At 38.7% G+C, this 13,552-nt stretch overlaps 1 protein-coding gene across 1 annotated transcript in view; it reads left to right on the top strand.

Moving 5' to 3' along the window:
* The window catches only part of PTER (phosphotriesterase related), a 54,767-nt gene that overhangs the window by 22,953 nt on the left and 18,262 nt on the right, over positions 1 to 13,552 (top strand). The window contains exons 2-3 of the mRNA XM_054593157.1: positions 10,361 to 10,831; positions 12,136 to 12,401. Coding sequence (XP_054449132.1) covers positions 10,400 to 10,831; positions 12,136 to 12,401 — 698 coding nt within the window. The 5' untranslated portion in view covers positions 10,361 to 10,399. The remainder of the gene's footprint in view (positions 1 to 10,360; positions 10,832 to 12,135; positions 12,402 to 13,552) is intronic.

The raw sequence follows: 13,552 nt of genomic DNA, 5'->3' as shown, positions 1-13,552 counted from the left end.
GATGGTGGTTCTAACTCAGGTAGTGGCTATGAGGATGACGAAGAAAAGATGAATTAAAGAGCTATGACTGTGGTGGGGTTTGGGCCATGTACAAATCGAGTACTTGTGAGTGAGGCAGGAGCCTTCAATGAAATTTGGGTTATTTATTTATTTTTTTAACATGGGCAATTGGGTAGAGGTAGTGTCAGAGGAAAAGTAGAGAATGCAGACATCTAAATTCTGTCTAGGGACTAAATATAGTGACTCATATAAATTGCCACATGTAAAGAAATTATCCAACAAGGTTTCTAATGCTGTCATAATCATAGGATAAACTGATCTGATCAATCCTAACAGAACTTGCTATGAAGTGCTGATCATAATCAATATTTGGCATTCTCTGAGCAGACCCAGGTTCAAATTGCACCCTTCCAGCTCTGTGGCACTAGACAAGTTTCTTTACTTTTCTTGGCCTCAACTCATTTGTATAATATCAACCCAGCAGCGTTTTAGTGAGAATTTGAGATAAGAAAAACAAGGTGCTTTTGTAGCAGCTGTTACAGAGGAGGAACTCAGTAAGTGGTAGCTTAGTACATGAATAAAAGGCACTATTGTTGGTTCCCACCCTTAAAATGGGGTTGGAGGTTCTCTCATTTACCTTTGGATCTCCCATAGGCTCAACTTGGCTAGTACTTAGTTTTACACTGAAGGGATGCCCCCCAAATACTTATTGAATCAATGATAACTGTTTTTATTTAATCTTTCATATTGCTCTTCTGCTAACCTGACAAAGACTGTTAGCCCTTCTTTAAAAAAGGATTCTTTTTACGTTTTGTCCTTTTATCTTCACTTAAAATTTGTTTTGTTTGATCACTCCTTTTTTTTCCTTATAAATAATGACCCATACTTTATAATTTCTGACACTTTCCTAGGAAACATGTCCTTGACAACCCCTACCTGCATGCCTACCCCATACAGGACTGTATCCAATAGGGGAATCTTGATTCTGGTAAAAATTACTCAGGCTGCTGAACCTTTGCCAGAATTCTGATTGGGTTCCAGGGTTTCCACTAGAGTCTGGATCAGTCCATGAAGGACTCAGTCAAACAGCCTGAATTTAATCAAAGTGAACCATAGCCACTGCAAAGGCATGTAATTTGAACAGAAATATTTGCACACGAACAATATAAAATCTCAGGCATGACTGGCAAATTAGCAATTCTGTGATAATAAAAAAAGAATTTGAAATAGCTCTTGACTTCTTGCCTGCCTGTGTGTTTTAGTTGAAGGATTGTTCTACATCACTTTATATGAGGGAATTAAGCATTGGGGATTTTGGTATCTGTGGGGGTCATGGGGGGAACCCCCCTGTGATACCCAGGGACAACTTAGTTAAGTTTGGGGGGAATCAAAAGGTATACGTGGATTTTCAACTATGTGAGAGTCTGCAACACTAACCATCACATTGTTCAAGGGTGAACTATACTTTTCTCTCTACTCAGTTTAGTTCAGTTTCACAGATACAAACCAAATACTAGGTGCTATATAAGTATAGAGGAAAAAAGAGAGACCCCCCCATTCCCCTTCTACACACACACACACACACACACACACACACACACACAGACAAATCCCTTAATAGATCAATTAGACGAAGTGGCATGTGCTGTGATACACTGCTAAAGCTCATTATATGATATCTTCAATATGAGTGCTTCCAGCCCCAGTTAACAGGTTATATAGATAAACCAAATCTATGCATTAATAAACTGACCATTCAAAAGAGAATTCCCGTTCAAGCATTCCTATTTCCTTAATGCTAATTTCCGTTCCTGCCTAGCATCTCAGCATCTCTTTGTTCAGCTCTAGCCGACTGCTATAGATATTCATAAATATCAAGTAATAGGATATGAATAGATTGTTAAGTAAAATTGAAACTTTTGTTAAAAAAACTCAGTTTGTCATGAAGTTGGTGAAAATGATATTGGAGAAATCTAAACTACAGAGAAAGCCCAATGAGAATGTGGCAGAGTTAGAACCTTATAACCCAATAGGAGACCTTGGCATGGGAAGTACTAGGATATGTGCATCCAAAGAGAGTAAGTTGTGTAACAACTGGTTAATAGAGGACCTTGGTAAAAAAAAAAAAAAAAAAAAAAATATATATATATATATATATATATATATATATAACCTTTTTCATCACAGAGGTACAAAAGTCAAATAAAGTGTGCAATGTCATATAATTTTGTCCCCCCCAAATCCAACACTCAGTTAATTCTTTGTTCCAGCAATCAAGACATATTTATAATTATGATTTATTTTTATCATGTTCATCTTGTTTTTCTAATTTGAAATCTTAATCACGTTCTTTAAATGTGACTGATTTTTCAACATTGTTCTCCATATATTTTGGTTATCTCTTAGTATGTAACGAACCATCCCCAAAACACTAGTTTCACAACTATTGATATTTTATTATCTCCCATAATTCTGTGGGCTGGCTAGGCTCTGCTGGGTTGGCTACAGCTGAGCCTGCAGTCGTGTGACATTTTGCCTGGGTTAAAATGTTTAAGATACTCACCTTTCTGATACCATCACAGGGCTAACCACAGGCTGAGCTCAGTGGGGATCCTGGGGTGACTGGGGGCTCTCTCTCTCCATGTGATCTCAGGATCTCTCCTTTCCCTCATGGAGGAGGGTGTAGCCAGGCTCCCAGCATTGCAACTCAAGCTTCACCAAAGCACAAAGCCAAAGATTTTGGTTCCAAAGTGACATAGAGCATCACTTCTGCTACATTCTGTTGGTTAAAGCGAGCCGCAGGCCAGCTCAGGTTCAGCGTGGAAGGGGGCTGGCTGCACAAGGACTTGAATATTGGAAGGTGGGGTTCACCGAAAACCACCAATGTGTCCAGCTAAGACCCTGTATTAAGTGCACTCATTTAAAAAGGCATTTCCAGTATCAATTACCCATGGATAACAAGGACCTCCTGTAGCTTTAATCACTAGGGTAGGTCATGTCCAAAAGCCTCATGAGTTCTGATGTCAATTGCAACAGTGAATCTGCTTTTAACAATCACGGGCCTCAAGTGAAGGAGTTCATTTATAAGCAAAATTAGAGCTTCAGTTTCATTCATAAACTTCAGCCACTTATTGGTAGTTTTTTTAAAGAACAAGTTTAGGTTCATTTGCCTACAGATAGATACTCAGTGGATATTTGGAAAATAATTCAAAGTTTGGAGTATAGTATAATTTAGGTAGCGCTTTTACATATACTCTTACTTGTTTTTCATTCCAAATCTTATGCAGTAGATATTACTCCAGTTTAGGTAAGGAAACTAATTTATCGTAAGCTTTTACGTTTTCTAAAAACGTTTTCTAGTCACGCAGCTAGAAAACTTTGGAGTCAGTACTCCAAATTCAGGGTTACCTACCACTCGTAGAGTTTTCTTTTAAACTTAGAAGGATCTGCCACTTAAGTTCATTCACATAATTCCTCTCACCATGTACACATATCTATGCATCCACATGCATTTAAAAAACCATTCTTAAAGTGCAGCCATCATTGAGACTCATAGTTGATGAATGAAATTCACTCTTTCTCTCTCTCATTATGTAGATATATGTGTATGCACATGTATGTAAAAATATACATTTTAAAAAGTGTACTTAAAGTACAGCCTTCATTCATAGTAAAGGATCTATAGAAAGTCAATACTATCCCTTTCAAGTTAAAGGCTATCACAGAAGCATGGATGTATGGATGTCATCTGATTCAATCCCTTCATTTCACAAAATGGGAAAACATACTCAGAGTGGTTAAGTAACTTGTCCTAAGTCACACAGCTATTTAGCGGAAGAGCCAAGAGCTCTTGACTCTGAATCTACTGTTTCTCCAACTAAATAAAGCCATCTTAAGGATAGCCTTTCAAATGAAATTATGTGAGGAGTACAGATATTTTATATGTTTAAAACATTAATTTGTGATTTACCAGGAATTAAAAGTAACAGCTCTATGACTAAATATAGTTAAGGACCAACTGTGCAGTTTGCTCAAAATAGGGGATAATGAACCCACGGCTAGTAATCAATGGAAAAGAAAATTCCTTCTATAAAAAGCTGAGAATTAACTTTAATGTGAAGAGTTCTTTATGGAGGAAAAGAAATTGTAGCTGTTGTATCAAGCATCTTGGTATCATGTTTCACTTCCAGGGTTGTTATATGTGGATAGCAAAATTAAGAAATTTACATCAAACATTCTCACAGCACTGAATGCAGAACCTTCTTCTGAGAATAAGAAAGGCTTAGATGAGCTAGATCTCAGTTTTCCAAATGAAAAAAAACATAAAGGTCAGTTCTGCAGACAGTGTTTTGGCAATATTGCGCTTCTTCCAACTCTCGGATATTATAATGGTAAGTAGCGAGGAATGCTGCATTTTGACCTGCTTAGAAATACTGGGTTCTTCCTCCCTCCCCTTCACCCCCTCTATTCTCCCTTCTCCTCCCCCATCTCACCATTTTTTTTTTTATTAAGGAGAAAATATTTTCAGTTTATTGACTAAACCGATAACAAATTCGAGAAGGTTGTGGCACAGTCATGTACCACTAAATGACGAGGATACATTCTGAGAAATGCGTTGTTAGGTGATTTTGTCAGGGGAACATTATCAAGTGCCCTTACAGAACACTAGATGTTACAGCCTACACACACCCTGGTTATATATATAGTCGAGCCTATTGCTCCTAGGCTATAAGCCTGTGCAGTGTTTTGCTGCACAAATATTTAGGAGATTAAGTCAAGCCCAAGACAAAATGATGCCATCAAAAAACACAGTAAACACAAAATGCATGAGACTGCTACCAGCATAATGGCATATTGTGTTGCAGCCTTTTTTTATATAAGAAGAAATAGTAGACTCTAAATTAATGATTAAAACTATAGTAGAGCAAATACAAAAACCAGTAACATAGTCACTTGTTATCATTGTAAGGTATTATTTACTGTATGTAATTGAACGTGCTGTATTTTTATACGACTGGCAGTGCAGTATGTTTGCTTACACCAGCATGACCACAAACATGTGGGTAACATGTTGCACTACCACATTAGGATACCTATGCTGTCACTACATGATAAGACTTATTCAACTCCATTATAATCTTATGGGACCGCTGTGGAATATGTGGTCCATCACTGACTGGTATGTTGTTATGTGGCACATGACTGTAGAACTATTTACCAAAGTCAAAGTGTGGGCAAGGCAAAGGGCTGGCCAGTTGGCATGCTTTTGACAAAAGAGTCAATTAAGCCACAAGCCCAATGCCTGGGAGTGCATGTCGCGGGTCCTGTGATTGGCTTTGTTCAGGTGTGTCGTTTCCTGGGTACATCTCTACCGCCATCTTTATATCTGTTGTCTGGAATTTGGAAATATGCCTAGGTTTTCTCTCCTACTTCTTTAGTCAAATAGAATAAAAACCTCGGGAATAAAACCTACCACTTTCCTCTGAATACAAGATAAAAGCTGCTCATTTGTATCTCTCAGTGGTTTCGCTTGATTTATGTCTAAATTTGAAGAACTTGCTGGCTCCCATTATTGCTCTGTGTCCTGAAGTGGTTGGATTTCTTTCTCTTTATTCAGGCATGGTTATTGATTTTTTTGACAGTGTTTAATATGAAAAGTTGTAGATCTCCATGCATTTACCATAAATGCCGGGGCAAGCGGACACAAGGTGATGTATGTGAGAAGGAAGTCCTTGTGTCACCGTTGTTCAGCCACCAGACCAACGCTATTTGAGAGAAGACATGTCACAGGTTTGAACCTGCACATTATGTATTCAAACAAGCTTTAAAAAATATAATGTGGTTTTAGAAGGGTTTTGGTCACAAATCAAATGTCAACTTTAAGTGCAGTGTTGATAGAGTATCGCCACTCCTTGTGATGTAACCCATACAAAAAAAAATAGAAGTGCCCACACATTTGCACCAGCCGGCACTTATTTTTGTAGGAGTCCATTTATTTGGGGGAACTGTTATAGCACCAATGAGTCCAGTTGGAAACTTCCATCTGCTTACGCCTCACTGCTCTGCGCCCTTACCATCTGTACTGGTGTTACCTCAGACCAAGCCACCTCTGATTTTCTCCACATTCTAGCAATGCCCACTGAAACCCCTTCCTCCCGTTCTCTCCACAGCTGCCAGCTTAATCACTTCATACCTTCCAAATAAAACTCTGGAATGCCTTTTTTAAAGAAATCAGTTAAGGTTTGATCAGGGAAGGAAAACAACGGTAAAATAAATGGACTGAGGAGTTTATTGCGGGGATTAGAGCTTGCACAGTGGTTGCAGAAGTGAACTGAAAACTGTCACTGCATAGAAACTTCATTCCTTTAATATGATCATTTCTCTTTTCCTTCCTGTTGATTCGAACTGGCCTCAGCACCCTGACTCACCTGCCTCCTTCTCCCTTGCATGTCCACTCCCTTATAATCATTAAGCCTTCAGGACAATGAGGTTCTGATCAACTATAACTTAGGGACAAAGCCCCAGGTCTGTTGACTCCAGAGACAGTTTTGTTCAAAATAGAGATAACATCTAGGCCTCAGTTGTGCTTCAGCTCCAGGCCCAGAAAAGCTGCAAAACCAGACAGACAACACCATGGCTGACATCAGGACCATATGCACTGATCAACTACCCCTACACTCATGCTAACCAATCAGTGAAGACCATGACCCTAATTCCCTAATCACCATGATTAATGATTTTTCCCCTACATAACCCATCCCATGGAAGCCATCGGGGATCCAGGTCTTTGAGCAGTAGCTCACCTGTGTCTCCAGGGTGGGCCACATCATAAAAATTAAACCTTACTGTCTTTGCTGCAAACGCCTGTTCCTGTCTTATTGGGTTGATGCTCTCAGGCAACCAGACACTTTTAGTCCAGTAATAAAGCCGATTTACCAGACATCAACTTGCCAATTTGACCACTGCATCTACAACTGTAAAGTAGCATCCTTTAATCAGGTCTAGGACTGGATGCAGCACAGGCGGGGCACGGAAAGAGCACATGTCTATAACATGGGGGTGGGGGGGGGAGCATACTGCATTTAAGAGAAATTCCACTCATTCTTATGAAAAAGAGTCAGGAAGTCCTTCCCCCTCCAAAAATATGAAATATAACTGAAAGGGATATTCAACCCAAGTAGACATAAACATCTTAAGCATAATGGTCAGGGTGAAATCTCAGTGAAATTAACATTGTCCCAAACTACCCACCCACTAGCAAATCTCCAAAATTTGGTAAATTTGTTATGTATTTTATAAAAGTGAATTCATGCACGTATTTTTAAAAATGGCAAATACTACATACTGTCTGGTTTTTAGCTCACTGCTGTTGTACTGTTTTCTGATTCTCTTCTCTTTTTTTTTTTTGGTTCTTTTTTTCCTTTAAAGTTCTATGTTCTTTTTTGATTCTATACCGACTTGAATTAGAAAGGCTGTTTCCTTTGACCAGGCTGTAATAGTAATTGCAGCCTATCCTCAGTCTCTCCATCTGCTGAGATTTCATATTTGAAGTATAACTGTGGCAAACGTGTTTATAGCTCCAGTCACTCCTTTTCCCACCACCTTCTGTGAATGCTAATGCTGAACAAAGCTTCCCATGGATTTTCCACAGAGTATTCAAAGCCTGCTTTTCTGTTGTTGTTTTTGGGGGTCACTCCTGTCTGTGCACTGCAGCTCTCGTTCTTGTTCCATGAGCCCTCATCCCTGCGACCAAAGGCCATTAACAGCCCTGGCCTGTGCACTGAGAAGAGAACCATTTCCGGGCTGGATGTGGTCTGAAGAGTGCTTCCTAAGCTGCACAGTACTCCTGAATTCTACAAACATATCCCACTAAAAGACATAAACCAGCTTAGAGCTGTGGTGCTACAGTCCCTTTGGTAATCTTTTCTTATCCTTTAAGTATGGGTTACATTGTGTCTTATCACAGAGCACTGCCTAGTTCTGCCTGTGAGTATTTGAAGGAACTTCCCAGAGGAGATGACATTTCTTAAGTGATTTTTTTTTTTCTTCACAAAGACTCACAGCTTGTGAGCTTGAAACTTGTCAAAATTGCTCTTTCAAATTTATATCAATTAAATATGCAGTTTGGTGCTCTTCTAGTAAAAGTGATGGTATTTTATCAATTTGCCCAAGTTTCTGGCCCCCTGTGACTCTCTAGGAACACATGTGTAAAGCCATCAGCCAGATGGAAGGGAAGAGCGAATGAACCCCCATGGAAGACTGAATTGATTATTAATGGCACCATGGTTTCATCAACTGAAGGAACTAGCTACATTGTCTTTGCTTTCAGTAACAGGGAATAAGACATTATTGAACAGCAATTTCCTAGACATCATCAATGGAAGATACAGCCCTGTGTAGTGAGCGGGAGGTACATAGCGATGCTCTAAACATAATGCCATCATCTTTTATCATGATCCCATGAGAATTATTTAGATATTGGAAGCTTGATTGTTGAAGACCACTGTCAACCAAAACCAAATTACCACGCTAGCTTCTAAATCCTAAAGTTCCCTGTCAAGTGGTCTAAATCAATCATATACATGCTGTAGGCCAATATGCATCAAGAACCTAAATTCCAGATAATTGCAGTGGCTTGATGTAAATTGGCCTTTAACACAGTACTCCCTTTTCTCCAACCCTGACTTGTTTTTACCTTGCCTTATATGTGCACTGTGCCCATTACAAATTTATCCTATACCCGTTGCTCCCCCGAATGAACCCCTCTCTAATCAATCACTCTCTGAAAAGAAATAACCTAGGAGATACATAATTGTTCCTGAACTAGCAAAACAAAGCTACTATTTGTCAAATATGTGCTATGTGCCAAACACTTTTACAGGTCTTTCTATCTGTAGTATTTAATTCTTTTTTTTTTTTTTAAAGACTTTATTTTTAGAGATATGGGAAGGGAGGGAAAAGAAGAGGGAGAGAAACATCCATCAGTTGCCACTCTTACACACTCCATCCCCAAACGGGACCAAACCTGCAACCCAGGCATGTGCCCTGACTGGGAATTGAACTGGCTACCTTTTGCTTTGTGGGATGACGCCCAACCAAATGAGCCACAATGGTCAGGGGTCTAATTTAATTCTTATGAAAGTCTATGAAATGTGCATTGTTACTCTAATTTACAGATGAGAAAACTGATGCTCAGAAAGCCAGAGAAGGCCTTCAGAAGGATGTGACGAAAGTGATTTCAGAATGTCTTTTAAATGAACAGTTTGAGGACTTCTGAAGGCACTGTCTTTGCCCCAGTTCTCAGTCAGTGTTTTCACTGTCCTCTGAATGTGTCTGGTTGGTGCTCTGTGTGGAAGGAGCCGTGTGCCTGGCAGTAGCTTTGCTCTTGGCCACCAGATTCAGTAGTGCTTTTTTTCTTTCCTAGTGAAATTCCTTCACTTAGGAAGGGTACTTTTAAATGAAATTGCTGGGATAGAGGTTCCTGCTGTCACTGATAGAAACTTGGTTAAAACTTAATTTATGTTACAAATTAAAGTAAATAGAGGATAACTGAAAAGATATCTACGCTTCCTAGGGAGAGCACATTTCAGTTTCAGTAAATCAGAGTTGCTTTCATTATGAAGATTTTTAGTTATATTTTAGAAGTGTGTTTCTGACTGTGCACCTGAGATAAAATAAAACATCAAGAGTGAAGAGGTGTGTTTGGTTTTCCTTTTTATTTTCATTATTAAATCTAGATGTGCTGCCCCCAGTTGTTTTTTGGGGAATAATCTGTGAAATGATCAAAGTCAGAGATTTTGCCTTATTTTTTCTATCTTCAATTCCTGGCGTGGGGTGGACCTTCCACATGTTTGTTCCGTTGGACAGTGAATGAATAATGGAATGATCGGTAGCCCAGTATATTTAATTTAGCTGAAAAATGACAAATGAAACAGTTCTGATACATGATGGCTCGTTTTGGTAGAACTTCTCGATTATGAAGTTTTTTTAAATGGAGATTATTGTTGAATTGTCCAAGTAAGCAGAGCTATGACTAATGAGATAAAGGTAAACAAAAGAAAAATGTGAATTGAATATCAAGAAATATTTCTAGTAGATGAGGTCAGGATTTAATCAGGCAGAAGAGTCCCAGTGGCAGTGGTGAGGGGACATTTAACACCATGCATGTCACTTAGAGCTGCAATGAACTTACACAGTTTACACGGGGCAGACCCTGACTTTGACAGGATGATGAGCGAGATCATAGTTCTCGTTTCACGGGCTCTTACGCAGGTGGACATTCACGGCCTCCCGTCCCCTATGGAAAGAATTTATATATGTGCTAAATTAAAGTTTCTGATTACGGTTTTCTTTTTTCCAGAAAACACTCTTTTTAGAGCATCTCCTGGTGCCCTCGGAAATGTCTTCCTTAAGTGGCAAAGTCCAAACTGTTTTGGGCCTAGTGGAGCCACGTAAACTGGGCCGCACCCTGACCCATGAGCATTTGACAATGACCTTTGATTGCTGTTACTATCCACCTCCACCATCTCATGAAGCTACCTCTAAGGAACCTATCATGATGAAAAATTTGTTTTGGATTCAGAAAAACCCTTATTCCCATAAAGAGAATCTCCAGTTGAATCAGGAGACGGAAGCGATTAAAGAAGAATTGTTGTATTTTAAAGCTAAGGGTGGAGGGGCTTTGGTGGAGAACACGACCACTGGGATCGGCCGCGACGTGCAGACTTTGAAGTGGCTGGCAGAAGAGACTGGCGTCCACATCATATCCGGGGCGGGGTTTTATGTGGATGCAACTCACTCTTCAGAGACCAGAGCCATGTCAGTGGAGCAGGTAAAAAGCCCTAAGTTCCTTGATAATATTTGTATATACATCCAAATAGCCAGAATTCACATGATGCATTATTCCTACATGTCTCTACATTTGGAAATGTCATTGACTCACAGGTAGCTGGGAATTCTACAGAAATGTGCTAGATAGCAAAGACATCTTCCCATTGAGACCCAAATTGGGAACATTTCATTTCATAAAGCACAAGCATCACGGGTCACTGCAAAATCCGACTTAATACTGAGATTTATACATACTGCATCCCTGCTCAGTAGTGGCATCCCAGTCTGTTTGTAAACCTGTTTTTCATGATAAACTTCAGTTATGCAACCTGTTGCTGGATTTTATAATAACCAAATAACCAGCCATAAAAATTCACTGTAGGGTGAAATTTGGCAGACAGAGATGGGCACATTTGCAAATATGTTTCCTTCTCTTTTTACCAGACAGAAGGGAAGAAAATCTATTCCCTTTTTTTTGTCATAAGATTTTAAGCAAGAACGGGCAGAAGGAAGCAAATCTTTCAGGGACAAAAAGAACAAATAAGCAGCAAAACTTTGGGGCATGCGTATGTGCTCTCTTTCCAGACATACATGTTTACACATACGTGTGTACATTCATTTGGTTCTTCTATTGCCTGTTCGATAGGTATAGCATGTCAGCTACAGTTCTTACAAAGAATCAGTTCATCTTTCAAACACTTTGCATTTCAAAACTTTATCTGCATTACTTTTCAATCAGGCCTTTCCGTTTTCATATGTTTACATTATTTGAGTACTCTCATTATGTCAACTATTATTACACAGTCTTCTAAGCACTCTTCGCAGTAACTATACATCTGACAAAAAATGTAATGTTAGTATTATGTGCTTTGAGTTTTCTGTGCTGTATAGGATAAAGGAATGTATAAATAAGGAGGAATTAAAGAATTGCTTGATACAGTTGATGTAAATTGAAGGGCAATCTTTTTATGTCTAAATGCTCCTCAAATTAAATTATAGATTTTTTTCTCATCTGAATGTACTTTCATTAAGTCATTTTTTTTCCTCTATAGCTTCCTAAAGCGATAAGTTTCTGTTAAATAGTCACAATGAGATATTACTGAAACTTTGATTTAGGAAAACTTGTTGAATTTGAGATTTGGCGAGCAAAGTGCCTTTCTCCTTGACCAATATTAGTTGAATGAATGATGAATACATTTTTGAAGAATGAATGACTACATGGATAAGCTCATTAACACACTGTGGTGACTCTACATTGAGAAATTCCACATTCAGTAGCATATTTTTATTCCCACTCTTCCTTAGCTTACTGATGTCCTCATTAATGAAATCCTCCATGGAGCTGATGGAACCAGCATCAAGTGCGGCGTTATTGGGGAAATTGGTTGTTCCTGGCCTCTGACTGAGAGTGAAAGGAAGGTTCTCCAGGCAACAGCCCAAGCTCAGGCTCAGCTGCGCTGTCCTGTTATCATTCATCCCGGAAGGAATCCAAGTGCACCCTTTCAGATTATCCGAATATTGCAAGAAGCAGGCACAGACATCTCCAAAACAGTTATGTCGCACATTGATAGGTAAGCAGATTATGTACAAATTAAAGCAAAGCACCAGATGATTATGGACAATTAGATGTGTAGGGGACAGCAAAGGCGCTGACTATACAAGCAGATGTTGGCTGGAGTTAATCTCATGAATAAGCCTAACAATGTTGCGAAGGCTACACATTAGCCTTTATTTAAATTGAATCGATTAAGGAATTAGCACAGTCACAATGTGACTAATAATACATTAAGGTTCCTTCTAAATTGGGATTCCTGGATATGAGGATGTGTCTTTCATTGTTTCTGCAAAACCGCAGTCCTTGTCTCTTCAAATGTTGCTTCATCCATATTTTCTTTATATTTGTATCATAAACACCAACTTGATATATGTAGGATCTCGTTACCATCCTCCATGTCTCTTAACATCTTCTTCATATTTCTATACAATTTCATCTTTGAACTGTAATTTCTTCAATTCTTTCTTCCTATTTAATACTTCTCTCTCCAGTGAAAGGAATCTGTTGCTTAGACTATCAGTTTGGTTTCTAACACTAAAAACTGTTTTTTCTCTTTATTTCTGTAAGCTCTCTTTGTTACTTTTCAAATCTGCTTTGTTAACTTTGAGGTTTTTTCCTTTAACATGTTACATCTCATGTTAAAAAATATTATGCACAGAACGTTTACCTTATAATTAATCGATCTAATTTCTATTGTCCTTTTTTACTCTAATTTTATAGTTTGTTCACTCTTCCAGTTCTTATTTATGTGAGATTATTTTCTTCAATGTAAAAAAATGACTGTGATTTTTCAATTCCTTAGAAATTATTATGAGTCCTGGGTTGAGGTTAGGGTTTTTTTTCCCCTCCGTTTCTTGGTTGTTTGTTTCTTATAGGTAGTTATGGGGCACTACTCACCTGGTATTACTTTAAACTAAACTTTTAAAAAATTGTATGACTTGTGGTAAAATACATGTAACAAAATTTACCACCTTAACCATTTTGAAGTATGAAGTTCAACGGTGTTACGTATAGTCACGTTATTGTCCAACCAATCTCCAGAATTCTCTTCATCTTGCAAAACTGAAACTCTATACCCATTAAACAACTTCCTACTCCCTCTATGCCAGGCCCATGACAACAACTATTCAACTGTCTCTCTTTATGAATGTGACTACTCTAGGTACC

Source organism: Pteronotus mesoamericanus, unplaced genomic scaffold, assembly GCF_021234165.1.
Source record: "Pteronotus mesoamericanus isolate MK-2021 breed Mesoamerican mustached bat unplaced genomic scaffold, CSHL_Meso_final contig_130, whole genome shotgun sequence".
Lineage (NCBI taxonomy): Eukaryota > Metazoa > Chordata > Mammalia > Chiroptera > Mormoopidae > Pteronotus > Pteronotus mesoamericanus.
This window is presented reverse-complemented; position numbering and strand designations above follow the sequence as displayed.